This window comes from Pseudochaenichthys georgianus, unplaced genomic scaffold, assembly GCF_902827115.2.
Source record: "Pseudochaenichthys georgianus unplaced genomic scaffold, fPseGeo1.2 scaffold_596_arrow_ctg1, whole genome shotgun sequence".
NCBI lineage: Eukaryota > Metazoa > Chordata > Actinopteri > Perciformes > Channichthyidae > Pseudochaenichthys > Pseudochaenichthys georgianus.
This window is the reverse complement of record NW_027263155.1, coordinates 45,657-64,745: the sequence shown is the minus strand read 5'-3', so window position 1 is coordinate 64,745 and position 19,089 is coordinate 45,657. Positions and strand designations below refer to the sequence as shown.

The window sequence follows — 19,089 nt, the reverse complement described above, 5'->3', positions numbered from 1 at the left end:
GCACAAAGTGGAAGCTTGGATGAATCACACCGGACTTCTAAACAATGAACACCCGCAACTTAGAAGAAATAAAGTTGGGTTTTATGTGTTCTAATATTGCAATGCAAACCCATGATGTAATGACAGTAATTAAGAATAATTTAGTCATTGAATGCTCATTTCAGTAGATTTAATCAAACACAACATAAACATATTGGACATGGCCTCAAGACTGTAACCTCTTCACATTCTGTTGAAATAGTCAATTACTAGCCATATCTTACACATTGCTGTTTTGAAACATTAATATGTGGATGACAGTTGAACTGGATACTGTAACATTTATGCCAAAAGAAGACGTATCGCTCTGTTGGCGTCGTTTGGACAACAAAAACAGAGTGAAACTCTGATTTCATAAACAATCTTTGAGTACAGACCCCGTCCTGCAGAGAGCACACAACCCAACAGCACTTTTTTGGTCTAGCATCACTTTACAAAACTTTTGCATTAAGACACTAAGAAACTGAGACTAGCTGGTTCCTTGAAAAGGTCAGTCCACCTTAAATGAGCAGTGGGTGATCAGCAGGTGAAAGGCAGGACACGGGAACTTGGTCCTGAGGAGATGTAACGATTATTAAACAAGAAATAGTCGAGTCAAGGGGTCAAATAAATGAACATTTGTGATTATTAGCGAATCGGTTGCAGGTGGGTGAAATCAGGCTTAGGGAGTAACGTATTAGATGTCACGGCATTAGGTCATCAGGATACAAAATAGGCAAATGTATTCCTTTACAGTTACAGAAGCAAAAACAATCAGATAACAGGGAAATGTATGTAAAACAGGGCTCATTAACAGGATAGCAATGATACTAAACATTTAGAAATGAAGAATAAAACATCAAATCATCCTATATCTCTATATGGAAACTTGGAGCCCTCAATCCAAAATAAAATGGTTCATCAACAGTCAGTGGTTAACGTATAAATCAGAAAATCAGACTAACAAAAACATTAAACATATTGTCCACTTATGTTGATAAAGATGGAGTTCATTTAAGTCTTGTATGCAGGGGTGCACATAACTTTTTCGCCCTGGTTCTCAAAGGAGCACCTGGAGATGTTGCTTGGTGCGCATCCTTAAAATGAAATAAACCGGACCTTTTGAGGGGTACTTGACTTTATGAACAGGGGGGGAGGTGCGCTAGTGAGCACGCAGCAGGGTTACTGGGTTAATTAAACCTAAATAGCTCGCAAATTATACTTTGGCGGCCGTTAATATACCTGGGCAGCCCGCCCAAGTAAAGTCTATGTGTGGGAAAACCTGCTATCTTTCCAGTTCTTATGCAACTCGCAAATATCTCTCTTCTCTCTCTCTTTTCTCTCTCTCTCCCCCTCTCTCTCAATGTTGGTGCGCAAATGCGCCTTTTTTCAAATGATCCGGTGCTCTTTTTTGGCGTGGGGTGCGCATGTGCACCAGTTATCTGCAGCCCTGTTTATATGAATGTTGTGCAACAATGTTAATCCAGTCAAGACTGTTTTTTCTCATGTGTGAACTGTCTTAAGACTTATTCATTAAGCTGTGAGGACTGATGACCAACACACTTGTGTCTTTTGAAATCACTACGCCATTTAACTATTTTGTCACAAACATTGCAGCTCTATATTTCCTCTCCTGTGTGGATTCTCATGTGTGTCTTTAAACTTCCACCCCGTGAAAATGCTTTCTCACAAACTGAGCAGTTGTGTGGTTTCTCTCCTGTGTGGCCTCTCATGTGTGCCTTTAAACTTCCACTCCGTGAAAAAGCTTTCTTACAGACTGAGCAGCTGTGTGGTTTCTCTCCTGTGTGGATTCTCATGTGTGCCTTTAAACTTCCACTCCTTGAAAAAGCGTTCTCACAGACTGAGCAGTTGTGTGGTTTCTCTCCTGTGTGGCCTCTCATGTGTTCCTTTAAATGTATATTCTGTGAAAAAGCTTTCTTACAGACTGAGCAGTTGAATGGTTTCTCTCCTGTGTGGATTCTCATGTGTCGCTGAACATTTTTTCTATATGTAAAAGATTTCGTACACACAGAGCAGCCAAATTGTTTCTTTACAGCACTACGGCTTGAATCACTGACATATTCTTGTCTATTTTTCAGTGAGTTTGTGCCTGACGCAGGTTCTCTGGTCTCCTTCCAATCAGCACTGTCTTCAGTGTCAGGTTCAGAAGAGTCTCCAGTGTCAGGTTCAGAAGAGTCACCAGTGTCAGGTTCAGAAGAGTCCCCAGTGTCAGGTTCAGAAGAGTCCCCAGTGTCGTTATCAGTCTTTGGTTGTAAACTGCTCTCTGGATCTGAGTTCCTGGCTGGTTCTGGTCCTCGACAGTCAACTCCATCAGCTTCTGTTTCGATGTGTTCAGTTTGTCTTTGATGAGGCTGTGAGGACTGAGGTTTCTCTTTATCATCTTCACTCTTCACAGGGTCAGGAGTGAAAGTGGACTCTGTGATATCAGCCTCCTCCAGCTCCTGAAGCTGCTCTCCCTCCTGACTGATCCCGAGTTCCTCTTGTTCCTGTTTAATGTGTTGGGGGGGCTCTGGGTCCACCTGGTCTAGACTGGTGCTCCACTCCTGCTGGTCAGGGAGAACCTCTTCTTTAACCACCACCAGCAGCTGGACGTCTGCAGGTAACAGGAAACACACAGTAAGAAACAACTGTTAAGTGTTAGCATTTAAAAATCTAATCACCATTACAATGAGAGACATTTTGCAGCCCTAATTAATGCCTTTGTTTTTATACTTTCATATTATCTTTCTTAGTCCCAGTCTAATGTTTGTGTTGGCTCAATCCACTTTATGTAGCCCAACCCCTTTCCACTTCCAGTTAAAAAAGAAAAAGGTTTTTTTCTTCTGGCGCAGCACTAGCTGCAATGTAAACAATGAATTGTATTTGGGATTGTTCACAGATACACTACGCCTACAGTATAGAATGCAAATACCCTGTTACAAATTAAAATCCTGCATTCAAACCTTATTTAAGTAAAAGTATGCAAGTATCATCAGAACATTTTACAGCACCTTCTTATGTAATAGTAATGATGGTGCTGTAAAATGTTCCCTGTCAGTGTTTAATTTATGATGTTTCCTGATTATTTTGTATGTTGCATTTTACTGCTGTACATCTTCAAAGTTGCTCTTGTATAAATTATTATAGATGAGGGAACCTGCTAAATATTAAAATATGTGTGTTTTTATATACAGTACCAGTCAAAAGTTTCGACACACCTTCTCATTCAATGGTTTTCGTTTATTTTAATTTGTTTCTACTTTGTAGATTAATACTGAAGATATCAAAAGTATAAAAGAAAACACAGAATATGATTTTTACTTTAGATTCTTCAAAGTAGACCCCTTTTGCCTTGATGACAGCTTTGCTCACTCTTGGCTTCTCTCAGTCAGCTTCATGAGGTAGACACCTGGAATGGTTTTCAATTACTTGACTGTGTTAAGATCCCTACTGATCCAGTTTTTTAAACTTTTAAACCAGTGATGTATCGGGTCGGGCTTCCTGTTTACATGTGACATCATGACATGCATAGTCCCCAGCTGATCGGGTGGTTGAAAATTCCCGGAACGGGTTTACATGGGATTGACCCTGATTTCGTTCTTGACTAATTTGTCTTATGGCGTGGAGCTCAAGAGTCTGCTGTTTTGGTCGGGTTCTCCACGTTTTGCGGGATTTTAATTATGTGACTGCTTTTGGCTGTCCTATCCCTTTTAATTTGGAGCAGCACTGGGGGAAGTCCCCACGGGACCGAAATATCCCGTCCATTTCTCCCAACCCCGGTTTTACCAGGATGGGGAACGTGCTCCTCTTGCAGTCCGCTGGGCACAATGTTGAGCCCCCTCCCTCTGATCCTCTCTCCCGCATCCGTCAAGCGCGGATCTGTGGACTTGGCCCGTCTGATTAGCCTCATGGCTCTCCAAGACAACTTTATTATTTCTTCAAGTCATGTTCATGATTTTCTGTTAGGTTTAAACACTAAGAGAGAGCCGTCAAAAAGTCCACCTAGGCCTGTCTATAGGTGTCTAATTGTACTCTTATTGTTGGAAATGTGCAACCTAACCCTGGACCAGATTATTGTGTTAATTTGAATACCCCAGCAGATTTTAAATCAAGGTCTGGTCTTGGTCTCATCCATTTAGTTTGATTGCTAAAATGGATATGATTCGTATTTGGGCACATTCAACCGATGCTGATATAATAGTGATATCTGAAACTTCTGAAAATCAATTTCAAGCAAGGATATTTGCATTGACGGCTCTAATGTGTATAGGACTGATCGACCTAAAAAGGGTGGAGTTGTTGCAGTCTATGTTAAATCAAAGTTTCATGTAAACATTATTCTCTCTAAATCACAGACAAAACAATTTGAACTTTTGGCTCTTGACTTGGAAGTATCAAAAGCGCTCCATATTACTGTTGTCGGTTGCTACAGACCACCTTCAGCTGTCAGCGACGCTTTACCATCTTTAAATGCAGCTTTTGTCCAGTCTTAACTATAATGAAATTGTCATTGTGGGTGACCTTAACTGGAACTGGCTGCTACCAGCATCTGATGATGTTAAAACATACTGCAATTCCTTAAATCTCTTTCAGATTGTTGGCAGTCCCAGTAGACCCAATCTGAAATCTCCTGAAAAATCCTCCTTAATTGATCTAATCCTTACAAATGCTTCTCATAAATACACCCCTGCTTCTGTATTTGCAAATGACATCAGTGACCACTGTGTCATTGCCACGGTACGGAATACAAAAGTCCCTAAGACAAAACCCTTTATCATCATAAAGCGTGATATGAAACATTTTGTAGAGCAGGGTTTTTTCCACGACCTGTTTCTATTTGATTGGGACAAAATCAATCTCATTGCAGATGTTGAAACTGCCTGGACATTATTTTATGATGGTTTTATTAAAATAGTTGATGGCATGGTTCACATCAGATCTTTCTGATTTACTACACAAGCGCAATATGGCATGGTCAAAAGCCAGGAGTACAGGTCTTGGGTCACATTGGCTGCTCTTCAGGCAGCTGCGAAATGCATTTACCGTTAAAATCAGAAAAGCCAAAACGGACCATCTCCTAACTGAAACTTCAGACATCCTAAATAATCCCCTTACATTCTGGAATACAATTAAATCACTAGCTGCAAACAAAAATGTTATAGAGCTTCCACATTGCATTGTGAAGGAGGACTCCGTTTAAATCTCTGATAAGGCAGAAATGCTTGGTTGTTTTAATGAACATTTGTATTGCTTCTGGTTCGCTGTTTACCTCGCAGAACATAGCACAAGGAGCCACTGATCGCTCCGATGGTGGTATCTGGGAGGGTGAACCGTTTAATTTTATTCCAGTAACAGTCTCAGAGGTGCATAAAGCCCTGAAAAGTTTGGAACCAAGAAAATCAGCAAGTCCTGACAACCTGGAGCCGTACTTTTTAAAGTTAGCAGCTGATTTTATAGCTTTGCCCTTGGCTTATCTTTTTAATCTGTCCTTGGAGTCAAACGAAATTCGCCTTATTTGGAAATCTGCTTTTGTTCTCCCACTGTTAAAAGGGGGTGACCCCACTCTCCTAAACAACTACAGACCCATCCCCAAATTATGTGTTTTAAATAAAGTACTGGAATCTCTGGTGAATTTCCAACTGAAGGAGATTTTATCAACAAATAATATTTTATCTGAGTTTCAATCTGGTTTTAGGAAAAAACACAGCACTACAACAGCTGCCTTAAAAAGTAGTAAATTATCTTATTTATTTCTTAGACAATAGAGAGCATTGCGCAGCAATTTTGATTGACTTGTCAAAGGCTTTTGATACAGTGGATCATGCCTTACTGTTACACAGACTTGTTAGTATTGGTCTTTCAGGTAAGGCTGTCTGTTGATTCGAGAACTATCTATCATGCAGATCACAGTGTGTGGGCAGAAGGCTTAACTTCAACATCTCTTCAGGTATCCAAGGGTGTGCCACAGGGATCTGTTTTAGGACCATTGTTATTTATTATTTACATTAACAGTCTTAATAACAATGTTTTGAATGCAAATTTGCATTTTTATGCTGATGATACAGTTATTTATTGTTCTGCGTCCATCCCGAAGCAGGCTATTTGTCAGCTCCAGAATAATGTTAACATTGTACAATCCAACATGTGTGATTTTAAACTTTAAATACTGCCAAGACAAAGCTAATGATGTTCTCGAAAGCAAAATCCAAGGTCTTGAACCTTCCTCCTATCACCACCTTGCAGGGGACGGAGATTGAATCTGTGTTGCAGTATGAGTATCTTGGAATTATAATTGATAATTCGCTTTCTTTTAAACATTGTGGAATTTGTGAAAAAATTTAGAATAAAATTAGGTTTTTTCTTTAGAAACAAGTCTTGTTTTTCCTATGATGCCAAAAAGAGACTAGTGTCTGCATCCTTTCGGTCTGTGCTGGATTATGGATATGTGGTTTATATGAATGCATCTTCTCAGTGCCTTCACTCGCTGGACACCGTCTACCATGGTGCACTGAGATTCATCACAAATCTCAAAACCTTGACGCACCACTGAAATCTATACACTCGTGTTGGATGGTCTTCCCTGACCACGCGTAGACTGAAACATTGGCACATCCTTATAGGCTATTCTTGGTGCTCTTCCCCCTTATCTAAGGATGTACATAAACAGAAAATGCACAGGATCTTATCGGCTTCGCTCCAAGAACTTTTTCCTTTTAACTGAACCAAAGGTCCGTACTGAACTGGGGAAGAAGGCTTTCAGTTACGCTGCCCCTCAAGCTTGGAACCTGCTTCAAACTGAGCTGAAACTCAGAGAGCTGGTCTCATTAAAACACACTCAAAGCGACTTTAACTGACCTTGAAGCAGGCCGCTGTGTCTGTAAATGCTTTGGCTAAACTTGGTGTATGACTGTGTTGTGATTGTGTGTTTTTTTAATTGTCTGTAACTGTAAAACTGTGCTGTTACCATTCTTGGGCCAGGACTCTCTTGAAAAAGAGATGTTTAATCTCAATGAGACCTATCCTGGTTATATAAATGTAAAATAAATAAAAATAAATCAAATTAACACGTGAGCCTTGTCAAGAGTCCATTTGTGGAATGACTTGCCTTCTTAATGTGTTTGAGACCATCAGTTGTGTTGTGCAGAGGTAGGGTTAGTGCACAGTGGAGAGCCCTATGTGACTGCTGTTGTAATCCCTATTATGGCAAGAACGACTCAACTCAAAGAGAAACGACCATCCATCATCATGTTAAGAAATGAAGGCCAGTCGATCCGGAAAATGTCAAGAACTGTGAATGTATGTGCAGTCGCAAAAACCATTGAACGCTATGATAAGACTGGCTCATCCCCCCCGGGAAAGGAAGTGCAAGAGTTACCTCTGCTGCAGAGTATACATAGATCAGAGTTACCATTATCAGAAAGCGCTAATTAAAGCACCTCAGATTAGAGCCCACATAAATGATCACAGAGCTCAAGGAGCAGACAATCTTAATATGCACTGTTCAGAGGAGACTTCGTGAATCAGGCCTGAATGGTCCAATCGTTGCAAAGATCCACGACTGAGGATGAACAACAAGAAGAAGATAATTGTTTGGGCCAAGAAACACAAGGATTGGACATTAGACAGCGGAAATCTGTACTTTGGTCTGATGGGTCCAGAGATTTTTTGGACCTCTGTGTCTTTGTGAGACGCAGAGAAGGTGAGCGAATGGTTTCTGCATGAGTGGCTCCCACCGTGAAGCAAGGAGGAGGAGGTGTGAGGGTGGGGGTCTTTGCTGGTCTCACTGTTGGTGATTTATAAAGAATTCAATGCACCCTTAACCAGCATGGCTACCAAAGATGCTTCCTTACTTCAAGCAGTGGCTCCTGGACATTAACTTATCACTGGGACAGTAATCTTTCGTAAATAGACGGAGGGTAACAGCCATATTTAAATATTTTTACGACGACCTCAGTCTTATAGTAGCGTGTCCTAGCAACAGCTAAAGCCTGGTACTGCATGCTATTTAGCTTAAGCTAGTTATCACTTATCAGCAAAATGCCTCCGTTCTCTACAGATGACTTCCACAAACTTCTAAAGAAGATGGCCGTGTTGGAAATGAAAATGCAACGGTTGGAAGTTAACGTGGAAGTGAATGGACTATGTCGTGGGAATGACACCACTTTACCAGTGTTGCAAAAGAATGGAGAGGCATGCTAACTCACTGCTAGTTAGCAGCTACAAGGATTCCAAGGAACAGGAGGGCTAAGTACCGGGTAATACATTTACAAGTGGTAGTCCTCCCTGTAACTCTGTGTGCAAAGAGTAAATCATTTCCATGGGATTTGGGAGGACGAATAACAGGCAGAACCGAGCGCTGTGAAATCTGTGATGCGACCGGCTGGCCTGCATTGTTATCACCCAGGAATATCGCCTCTTCAACCCCTATTCATACTAGGTAACAGCCGTGGATAGCTGCTAAAGGGAGAACTACAAACAATCCTCCTAAACCACAAAGTGTGCCAATCCAGAACAGATACGCTCCACTGACCCAGAACCGGAGATCTCCTTCTGAAGACTGGGATAACCTGTCCTCTTCACACAGCAGGGTAAGGACCAATTGCTACTCCAAAAGTAAAAGGCTAGAGGGAAAGCTAACGACTGGGCCTGAAACTCTGATTGTGGGTGACTCTGCTGTTAGAGATGTAAGAAGTCTGTGTAGTAAGAACAAAACCAAAGTACTTAATTTTCACAAGGAAATGGTCTCTGACTTGGCTGAGAAGACCTTGCCTATTGGTGCTGAACTTCCGACTGTGAAAAATGTGGTACTGCATATTGGAATGAATGAAGTGCTGAAAAAAGACTTTAACTGTTTGTTGGACTCTGTCACCTCTCTAAATGCGGAGGTGTTCATTAGTGGCCCTCTACTGCCAGTCAGAAGATGAGTGGAGAGATTCAGCAGATTGTTTGCACTGCACACGTGGCTTTCAACTGTCTTTACTGACCATTCTGTCCATTTTATTGACAATTTTAACTTTTTCTGGGACTGCAGACATATTTTTAAGGCAGATGGAGTTTGCCTGAACAAGTCAGGAGTGAAATTGTTTATCTCTAACATATTCAACTGCCTACGTCATCAATCTGTTCCCTCTGCAAAGGACAAGCAACAAGAGGAATCAAAACAAGAGAAAGACAACACATTGCACAGAAAACCTTGAAGAAGTATCACTGCACCCGCCTGTTTGAATGTCTTGATTATGGGAAACCTATGAGACAAATGGAGGAGTCTCCACCGCCCTTCACCCCCCCTATCACCTTTGCGGATACTCTTCCTTCACCCCCTAGCTCTCTCTACTCTCCGTTCACCCTCCCTCCTGGAGTTTGATGACCACATGAAATAGATACAGAGGGTTGGCACCAAGTCCTTCCTGGAGTTCAATGACCGCATGAAGGCGATACACAGGGTTTGCAGCATGTCCTTTACCCCGGCCCCTCAACGACGCCCAGCGCAATAATCCAAGCAGAGAAGCCCACCATCTCCCCCATCTTCATCACCGTGCCTACGTCAACCACCCCCTTCAAGGCAGCCTCTGTGGTCTCCGAAGCCTGATAAGAATGTGTGTGTACAAAACGCAGCAAACTCTAACTGATATGTGCTGGATCCAGGCTCAAGGGCGAATGGCACTCTCATCTCTTTCCAGGACAAGCCGGGGCCCTGCCTGCCTGTAGCTTTGCCGATAGCTGTGTTGATAGGTAATAGATTGAGAGCGGTGAATCAGCTTAGAAGCAGGAAGCGCTCAAACGTTTGTGTGAGTTTATCAAATTTAGCAGTGATTCCATGTCAGCCACAGCTTGTCACAAAAAATCTGACTGATAGTGTATTTAACGAACGTAAATTAGCTTTATTAAATGTCAGGTCTCTGGCAGGAAAAACATTTTTAATCAATGATTACATTTGTTCACTGAGCACAATCTCGATTTTAGTTTTTTAACAGAAACTTGGATTGAACAAAAATAACAGTGCAGCTGTTCTTATCGAATCAACCCCTTCCAACTTTAGTTTTATGAGTCAGGAAAGAATGCATAAGAAAGGGGGTGGAGTTGCTATTCTGTTCAATGATTCCCTTCAATGCAGGAAGACATCTTATGGGAACTTTGCTTATTTTTAATATGTGGCCCTTCAGCTGAAATGCTCCTCTCGAGCTCTGTTCCTAAATATCTGTAGAACCCCCAAATACTGTGCAAGCTTTTTTGATGACTTTACTGAACTGCTGTCTATAGTGTGTATTGACTTTGACCGTCTAGTCATTGTTGGTGATTTTAATATCCATTAAATCTCAGGGGCTAAATAACTGTTTTTTGTTCTTGATAACTATGGACTGACTCAGCTTGTGACGGAGCCCACGCACAATAAGGGGGACACTCTGGACTTAATTATCTCATACGGTCTGAATATCTCTAAAGTTGTGGTGACGGATGTTGCACTCTCTGATCATTCCTGGGTTTTCTTTGAGAGCTCTATTTCTGTTCACAAAAATGTTCAAAAAGCGGTAACCACAAAGCAATATTTAACCCTTGTGTGGTGTTCATATTTGTGTTACTCAGCCAGTGTTCGTGGGTCTGGTGGACTTTTTGGGTTTCAATTCAACACAATCAAACTATGTTATGTTAACATACTAAACAGATGTTTACTTCATCTCAATTACAAGCAATATAAACAGCAAATATGGTTAATATTTGCCCTTTTAAATTTGTTGGATCAAATTAATGAATTAAAGTGCTACTTGTTTTTTTGCCCACTGACCGGCTGGTCCTGTGGCTCGTCTTTTATTTGTAACTAGCTGATGCTCAATCTCATCCTATCCAGTAGATCATTTTAAAAGGTCCCATGTCATGGCCATTTCTACTGATCATAATTCCAATGTTGAGGTATACTAAAATAGATTTATACTGTGCAATTTTCTAAACTCACATTGGTTTCTCATACAGCATCTCTGTAAAGTATGTATTTTCACCGGTATTCACTCTGTCCTAAATGGCTAGTTGGAGCTCCTGCCCCCCTCCCCTCCCTGTGAGCCCAGTGTGCTCTGATTGGTCAGGACGTTGCGAGGCTCGTTGCTCCGATCTGCTGCGAGGAGCGGACAGGCTTCCGGGTCGGCGATACAGCGAGAACAAGCAAAACTCATCCGGAGCACACACAAACACTCACAGCCGAAGTAAAAACAATAAGTGTGGCTTGATATTGAGTAAGAAAAAGGCTTATAACGCTGTGAGCATGGGTCTGCGGAGAGCATTTCTCCGCGATCCCAGCTTAGCAGCCCGAAAAAAGTTTACCCATTTAAACAGTCGTGGTAGATACCTTGTTTGTTTTAAACATCATAAATACACAAACAACAATGAATACTTACACAGGGTTCCTGCAGGTTTTGCCAACTCAAATTTAAGACTTTTTAAGACCACTTTGAATAGAATTTAAGACCTATTTCACGGCAAGAAAGTATGAAGGAAAATTGCTATGAAAGAAGAAATACATCCCATAATTACTTAAAAAGTAAATGTATTCATATTCAACATAAGAACAATGACTGAACATAACAGCAACACGCTGTGTTAGCGTGTTAGACAAAAAATGTGTGTGTGTGTGTGTGTATTTTAATCTTAATTAGGATTTTGGCCTGCCACAATTACGAAAACAACATAATCGAAAAAAACGATTATTTTGCTTGGCTAGGTTTTGACAGTCCACTAGATAGAACATATTTGATCTAATTAATTTTAGTCTAATTTGTTTTAACAAAGTTAAAAACATACTGTTCAAATTATTATTTGTTTTAAAGTTCAATAAATGGATGTTTTCAAAGTCAATGAATACGCTAATTTATTTTGCAAAAGGTGCAGCGGGCTTCAAACACGTTCCCTCCACTGGTTTCAACCAAGCACTACATTTGATGTTTTCCAACCAAAATACGGTTGAACTTACACTTCCCCATATTTATTTGTAAGTAGATTTGAAGATACATGAGTTTCTGACTGCCACTAGCTGAAGCTTGGTTGCTACGTTACTAGCTGGGTGTTGTCCAATAAGGGGCCGGAGGAAACAAAGTTAGTGATTACTGGTTCCATGTTGATTTATTTCAATACAAATTGTTGGGGGGAACTGAAAGGCTCTTACCGTACTGGTTACTTTGCAGGCCGGACATTTCCCACATAACACATTTAGACGTGATTGCAACACAGAAGTACATTTCAAATCCGATCATTTTTAAGACCTTCTAAATCATATTTAAGACCTTACTTATTTTTTTAGTCATATTTAAGACCTTTTTAAGGCCTTAAATTCAGATTATCAAATGTAAGACTTTTTAAGACCCCGCGGGAACCCTGTTACAGGTTGGGTACCCAAATCTCCCGCTGGTCCAAACAAAGTAGGAACAGCATCGTTCTTCAGTGCCCTACGCTGTACATATCCGGCATGAATCGCTGAAAGGTTTGTGAAGCTTTGTTTTTCGTGAAATGCTGGCAGAGGCTGTGGCCTCTGGGTATTCACACGTCACAGTACCCAGGAAGTAAACAATGGAACATGAGAAATCTCCAACAAGGCGTTTTGGGGCAGCATAGACTGTGTTAGATTTTTACTCTCTACAGGGTGTACTTTGAGGGTTTTTGACTCTGCAGACCGTTTACATGCATAAACACCTTCACAATACACAAGGGGACGGGTAATAACCGGAAAAGCATGACATGGGCCCTTTAATTCAAACATTGTTAGAGATGCCATTGCTCCAACTAAGGTAAAGGAAGTGTCTGGAAAGAAAATATCTCCATGGAGAAAGGCCATGAACGTGAAAACAGAAAAAAGAGAGTGTAGAAAAGCTGAACGTAGGTGGGGAAAAACAAATCTCCAGTTTCATTTTGAAATCTATAAAGAGAGACTTGGCTTTTATAATTTGGAATTCTCTGACATCATTACCAAAAACAACGCACGTGCCTTATGTGCTACTGTCGACAGACTAACAAACCCCCCAGTGTCAGTAGCCTCTGAATTTCTATCCACCAGGGCGTGAAATACATTTGCCTCCTTCTTCACTGACAAAATTCAGAAAATCAGTCAGTCAAAATCAATCAGTTAGTGCCTCTGTATCAGGTACAGCAAATGTGTTGTCCCTATGTCCACTTAAAGTCAATTCAGACATCAGGATACAATTCCATCAGATTAATTATAAAAACCTAGAGGACATTATTCAACTTCTGAAATTATCCTCCTGCTGCCTTGATATTATTCCAACAGGATTTTTCAAAGATGTTTTGCCTTGCATGGCCTCAGATCTACTTCATATAGTAAACAAATCTCTTCACTCAGGTGTTTTTCCACAGGCCCTGAAAACTGCAGTCATTAAACCGCTCTTAAAAAAGAATAATCTAGATGCTTCAGTAATGAACAATTACAGGCCCATATCAAACCTGCCATTTCTAGGTAAGATCATTGAAAAAGTTGTTTTCCAACAGTTGAGTAATTTATTGCATTTAAATAACTGTTTCGATGTGTTCCAGTCAGGCTTTCGTCCAAACCACAGCACTGAGACTGCTCTTGTAAAGTTCTTCAATGACATCCACTTAAACACTGACAGTGGCAGAACTTCAGTGTTAGTATTATTATATCTCAGTGCTGCGTTTGACACTGTTGACCTCAACATATTACTAGACCGACTGGAAAACTGGGTGGGACTTTCGGAAAACAGTTCTAAATTGGTTTGAATCCTACTTAAAGAGCCTGTGACACCATCCCAACAACTGTTGTGCAATGAAATATTGGGCTACTAGTAATCTCGAACCGTCAGTTTAAAAAAGAAAAAGCGATACCGTTTCGTTAAATATCAATAATTTCGAACATCGCGGGGAAATTCCTTCACTCATTTTGAAGTTTTGGGGGAAGCCGGAAGTGACGTCAATGCGGGAACGCTTCGAGAGCCAAACACGGACAAAGTGTGTTGTGTCATGCGTAGAAATGGTGAATTACTGAGTTTAGACACGTTAATAACGTTTTAATGAAGTTGACTACAGTATATTCATATGTGTCAGTGCTTTCATGTCAATTCGGCGACATAAACATAATGATCGTGGTGAAGATGATGATTACATTAGGATTAAAAATCGGGAGTGAGAGCTGCTGAATTTCCTCCCGTCGGATGTGATGTAAAAACAAATCGATTATTTTTGTGGTTATAAACTCAAGTGGATGAAACTACATTTATTAGTGCTTTCATGTCAATTCGGCGAACATATGATACATTAAATGATGAGTGAGGATGATGATTAAAAATCGTTTGTTTGAGCCGGTCTGCATTTACTGCATGATGAGAAAACAAACCGATGCTTTTTGTAGTTGTAGTACACCAACGTGGATTAAACGTGTGGTTTTTTACCACAATGTTGGGGAAATTAATGGATAAAATGCACGGATTATTATTATTATTCCCACTCCGATCGGGACACTAGGTCCACCGTTTCCCCGCAGCGAGGCTCCCCCCGTTGACAGTTTACGTGGGCTGGGTGCAGTGGCGGACTGGCCATCTCGACGAATCCCGAGGGGCCGGTACCGAAGTGGGCCGGTCGGATAAGTAACTAGCACATACCCCATAGGCGGCGCGTGAGGCTCAGGTTTGAGAAGGCTAAATAACTTCTTTTACCTGACGCTGCCCGCCTCCGGCATCTATAGAAAAGAGATCAACTCAGTGTGCGGAGTTTAAATCTCTCAAGTCATATTACAGGATAAAGAAAATACAGTTTAAACTGCCGTATGCAGAGAAGACGCCGACGTGTCGCACTTATCATTCATATTACATCATCAATCAGATCATCGATCATATAATATCATAATATATCATATATTTCCTTATCTGAGTCAGCTTCTCCAGCCTCATCTGGCCGTGCAACACTCACAGTGTCACAGACTGGATGCAGAAGTATTATTTAACACATTATGTTGACGAAACACTCGAGACAAATGTAATTAAAGTCAGATCCACTCGTGTCTTAGACGTGAACGCGCTCTCAGCTGGAGAGAGAAACCCTGGCTTGATTTACCGAGTTGATAACCAGCGTCGTAGGACCGCTTAGCGAGATCTCGTTTGTTAGTTTGTTGTTAGTTTGTTTGTTACTCAAACATATCCAGGGTCTGTTGAACTGGCTTCGTAGTACAGGGCACAGGTGGCTAGCAGCGCTAATGTCAAAGACACAGACATTATACATTATATTTGTATTTTACATCCCCCGCTCCCCCCGTTGACAATTTACTAGCGGTACCGAAGTGGGCCGGTCGAGAGTCCCGGGATGATTTTTAGTCCCATTCCACCACTGGCTACATGACCATATGATCGCCCATATTGACGCACCTCATTCCTAAACTTCTAACAGATACAACATAAACCGATCCTTCAGCCTCATATGAGCTCTCAGACACGTTCAACATTAACCTGTCATCGCTGTCTGAGCTTGCTGCTGTGTGCACCATTGTGCGTTTACATCTGACTGTATATATATAAAGGTTTACATGCAGAAGCTGGGATCCTGGACGGTGCAGCTGGAGCGCTGTGCCCGCAATGACGTCACCCATCATTTGGCGGGACTTGAAGAATCCGCGAGAAGATCCAGAAAATTGTCAACATTGAAGGCAGATTAATGGTTATCAAAGTACAAATATCCAAAATCATTTCAGTAACGGTTTTCAAGGGGACAATATGTACTCAAATTGATGGGTTTGGATGATGGGGGAAAACCGTGTCACAGGCTCTTTAAAGGACAGAAACAACTTTGTTTCTATCGGTACATACACATCTGAGTTGACAAATATGACATGTGGGGTACCTCAAGGCTCTATCTTGGGACCTCTTCTCTTTAACATCTACATGCTACCACTGGCTCAGATAATGAAAAACAACAAAATAAGTTGCCATAGCTATGCAGATGACACACACATTTACATAACCATTTCACCAGGAGACTATGCTCCAATTCAAACACTGAGTAAGTGCATTGAACAAATCAATGACTGGATGTGTCAGAACTTTCTCCAATTAAACGAAGATAAAACTGAGGTAATGGTTTTAGGAGCCAAGGTAGAACATATAAAAGTTAGCGCTGAGCTTCAGTCTGCAATGTTCAAAACAATAGATAAAGCCAGAAATCTAGGTGTAGTCATGGACTCTGACCTGAGTTTCAACAGTCACATTGAAATAGTTACTAAATCAGGCTACTATCACCTAAAGAATATATCTAGGATAAAAAGACTAATGTCACAGCAGGATTTGGAGAAACGTGTCCATGCCTTTATCTTCAGTAGACTGGACTACTGCAATGGTGTCTTCACAGGTCTCACTAAAAAATCTATTAGGAAGCTGCAGCTGATTCAGAACGCCGCTGCTCGAGTCCTCACTGACACTAAGAAAGTGGATCACATCACTCCTGCTCTGAAGTCTTTACCCTGGCTTCCTGTGTGTCAAAGAATAGATTTCAAAATACTGCTGCTGGTTTATAAAGCACTGAATGGTTTAGGCCCAAAGTACATTTCTGACCTCCTGCTAAATTATGAACCATCCAGATCTCTCAGGTCTTCAGGGACTGGTCAGCTTTCTGTCCCCAGAGTCAGAACTAAACATGGTAAAGCAGCGTTCAGTTATTATGCTCCAAATATCTGGAACAAACTCCCTGAAACCTGCAGGTCCGCTGCAACTATGACTACTTTTAAATCCAGGCTAAAGACTTTTCTTTTTGCCGCTGCTTTTAATTGAACTATTCACATCTTAAACTGCACTGTAACTTGTATCCATACTGTTTCTTTTAATGTTTATTTTAATATCTTGGCTTTTGAATGACTGTTTTTAAATGCCATTTTGATGCTGGTTTTAATTGATATATTCAGGCTTATTATTTTTAGGGTTAAAGTCCCATATGTGTATTGGGGTTAATGTCCCCACGTAGGTAGTTAAAGTCATTATTGTGGTTAAAGTCCACTGCGTGTGCCGTTTTGGTTTCAAGACCCTGGTTCGCGGAGGACACCAAAAAAGTCCTAGAAAAGACAACTTAAACTTAACTAATGTGCATTTATAAAAAAGAGGAATAGTTTTGACGAAAACTAAAAAGGTACCATAAAGTCAGATTATAATTTTCCAAGGGGGGGTTTGATTAGCATGAAACACTTGAAATAACTAAAGGACAAGTTAAACAAGAAAGGAGAAAGAAAGGGAGGTCATAGAAAACTATTTCTGCTAAAAAGTTAGCAATGATTGAGTCAGACCTAAACATTTCAGATGTGTGTATCTCACACTGCACTGTAACTTTTATTCATGTATCTTTGCTTTTAAATTAGTGTTTTTAAATTTCATTTCATAATATTTTTCTTAATGCCTTTCATTTTTTATAAAGCAATTCATGTTGACATGTGCTATATAAATACACTTGCCTTGCCACAGCATTCTGCAGTAGCCAGCACAATATAAATCATATTCTGGATTTAACAACACTTTTTTGTTTACTAGATAATTCCATATGTATTATTTTATAGTTTTGATGTCTTGGAAACAATTTAAATAAATAAAAAACTTCAAATGAGAAGATGTGTCCAAACTTTTGACTGCGTCTAATACTAGTGTATATCTCTCAAAATATATATTCTGTATATACAGAATATATTATAAATACATGTGGGCAATAATTGATTGATGAGATTTTACATTAATTTATATTAATGTTGTAATTACTTAATGACCTTTGTACTAGTTCCCCTATTCTTTATCAAGTAACATTTGAGATGTTTTTACATTGAAAGTATGTATTCATTGATTTAACAACAAATTATTCTCCTGCAATTTGAATTTATCCAAAGTATTGTTTAATTTGCTTTTTACACATTTATAAGAAAAGGTGAATAAAGAAGCACATTAAAACTAAATTATCAATTGATGTCACATGTAATCAACTAGTGCCTACATGTATGGTTAATATTTAAATCAGGACATTAAATGGCATATTATTCAATTTATGCATTTTTATAAATATATTTAATTTGGTAGGTTTGCTCTTCCGTAATAAATTATAATTATTATAATACAATATATTTGTCTAATAATACTTACATACTTTTACTTAAATAAGATATGAATGTACTTTAACTTGTAATGGAGTATTTTCACAGTGTGGTGTTTGAACTTTTACTTCAGGATCTACTACCTGCAGCAAGTGCTGATAAAGGAGCTAACGTGTTATTAATGTGATAATAAAGTGTTACTGAAGAGTTTAAAGTGTTAATGAAGAGTAAAGGGAACAGACCTGCTCTGTGTATCCGAAGCTGAGGCTGTAAAACAGCGTCCAGTAGTTTCTGGAGTCTCTCGTTCTCCTCTTTGGAAACAGACAGCTCCTCCTCGAGTTCTGCTATCGTTTTTTCAAACAGAGCAAATATCTCTTCAGCAGAAGCAGTGAATCGCTGTTTCTTCAACGACAGCAGCATTTGGACTCTACTCATGTTTCCTATATCACCTTTTCCTGCAAACTCCGTTAAACACACCGTTTCTCTCTCCATCAAACTCTCAATCTGACTAGTGTTGCTAACGTGTTTCCAGCTAGCATGCTAAGCTAGCTCCTATAGTCTGATGTAAACGCTCCAGAAAAAAGAGCACTGAGTCCATTCAGAGGTTTATCCAGACACACAGATGATGGATCAGTAGAGCTGGAGCTCACACACACACACTTTATCGGGAACACAGAGAGAGAGAACCGTAGCGACGAGACGCCTCCTCGATCCAGGTTAGAAAGAACAGCGAACTTCACTTCTTCTTCTTTGGTGTGTATTGGCAGTTGGCAAATCAACTTGTAGGTACATTACTGCCACCAACTGGACTGGAGTGTGGACAAGAGACTATGCAGAACAATAATAAACAAAAATAACTACTGTACCATTTGCATCTGTGCTACTGCTTCCCCATAGCGAATTATGTTAATTAAAATCCCCACACCATATTACTTTGTCTTGCAGTGAAACCCCAGCATCATCTAATATACTTTGATTTAATTTCCCACATGGATTATAATAATGTACTA

General features: G+C 40.2%; 1 protein-coding gene across 1 annotated transcript; it reads right to left on the bottom strand.

Moving 5' to 3' along the window:
- Positions 1 to 200: 200 nt before the first annotated feature.
- On the bottom strand, positions 201 to 18,818 carry LOC139432883 (zinc finger protein 79-like). Its single transcript, XM_071202593.1, has 2 exons — positions 18,322 to 18,818; positions 201 to 2,632 (listed from the first exon to the last, which is right to left on the bottom strand). The coding sequence occupies exons 1-2, from the start codon at positions 18,569 to 18,571 to the stop codon at positions 1,638 to 1,640; spliced, it is 1,245 nt and encodes a 414-aa protein (XP_071058694.1). The 5' UTR covers positions 18,572 to 18,818; the 3' UTR covers positions 201 to 1,637.
- Positions 18,819 to 19,089: the final 271 nt, after the last annotated feature.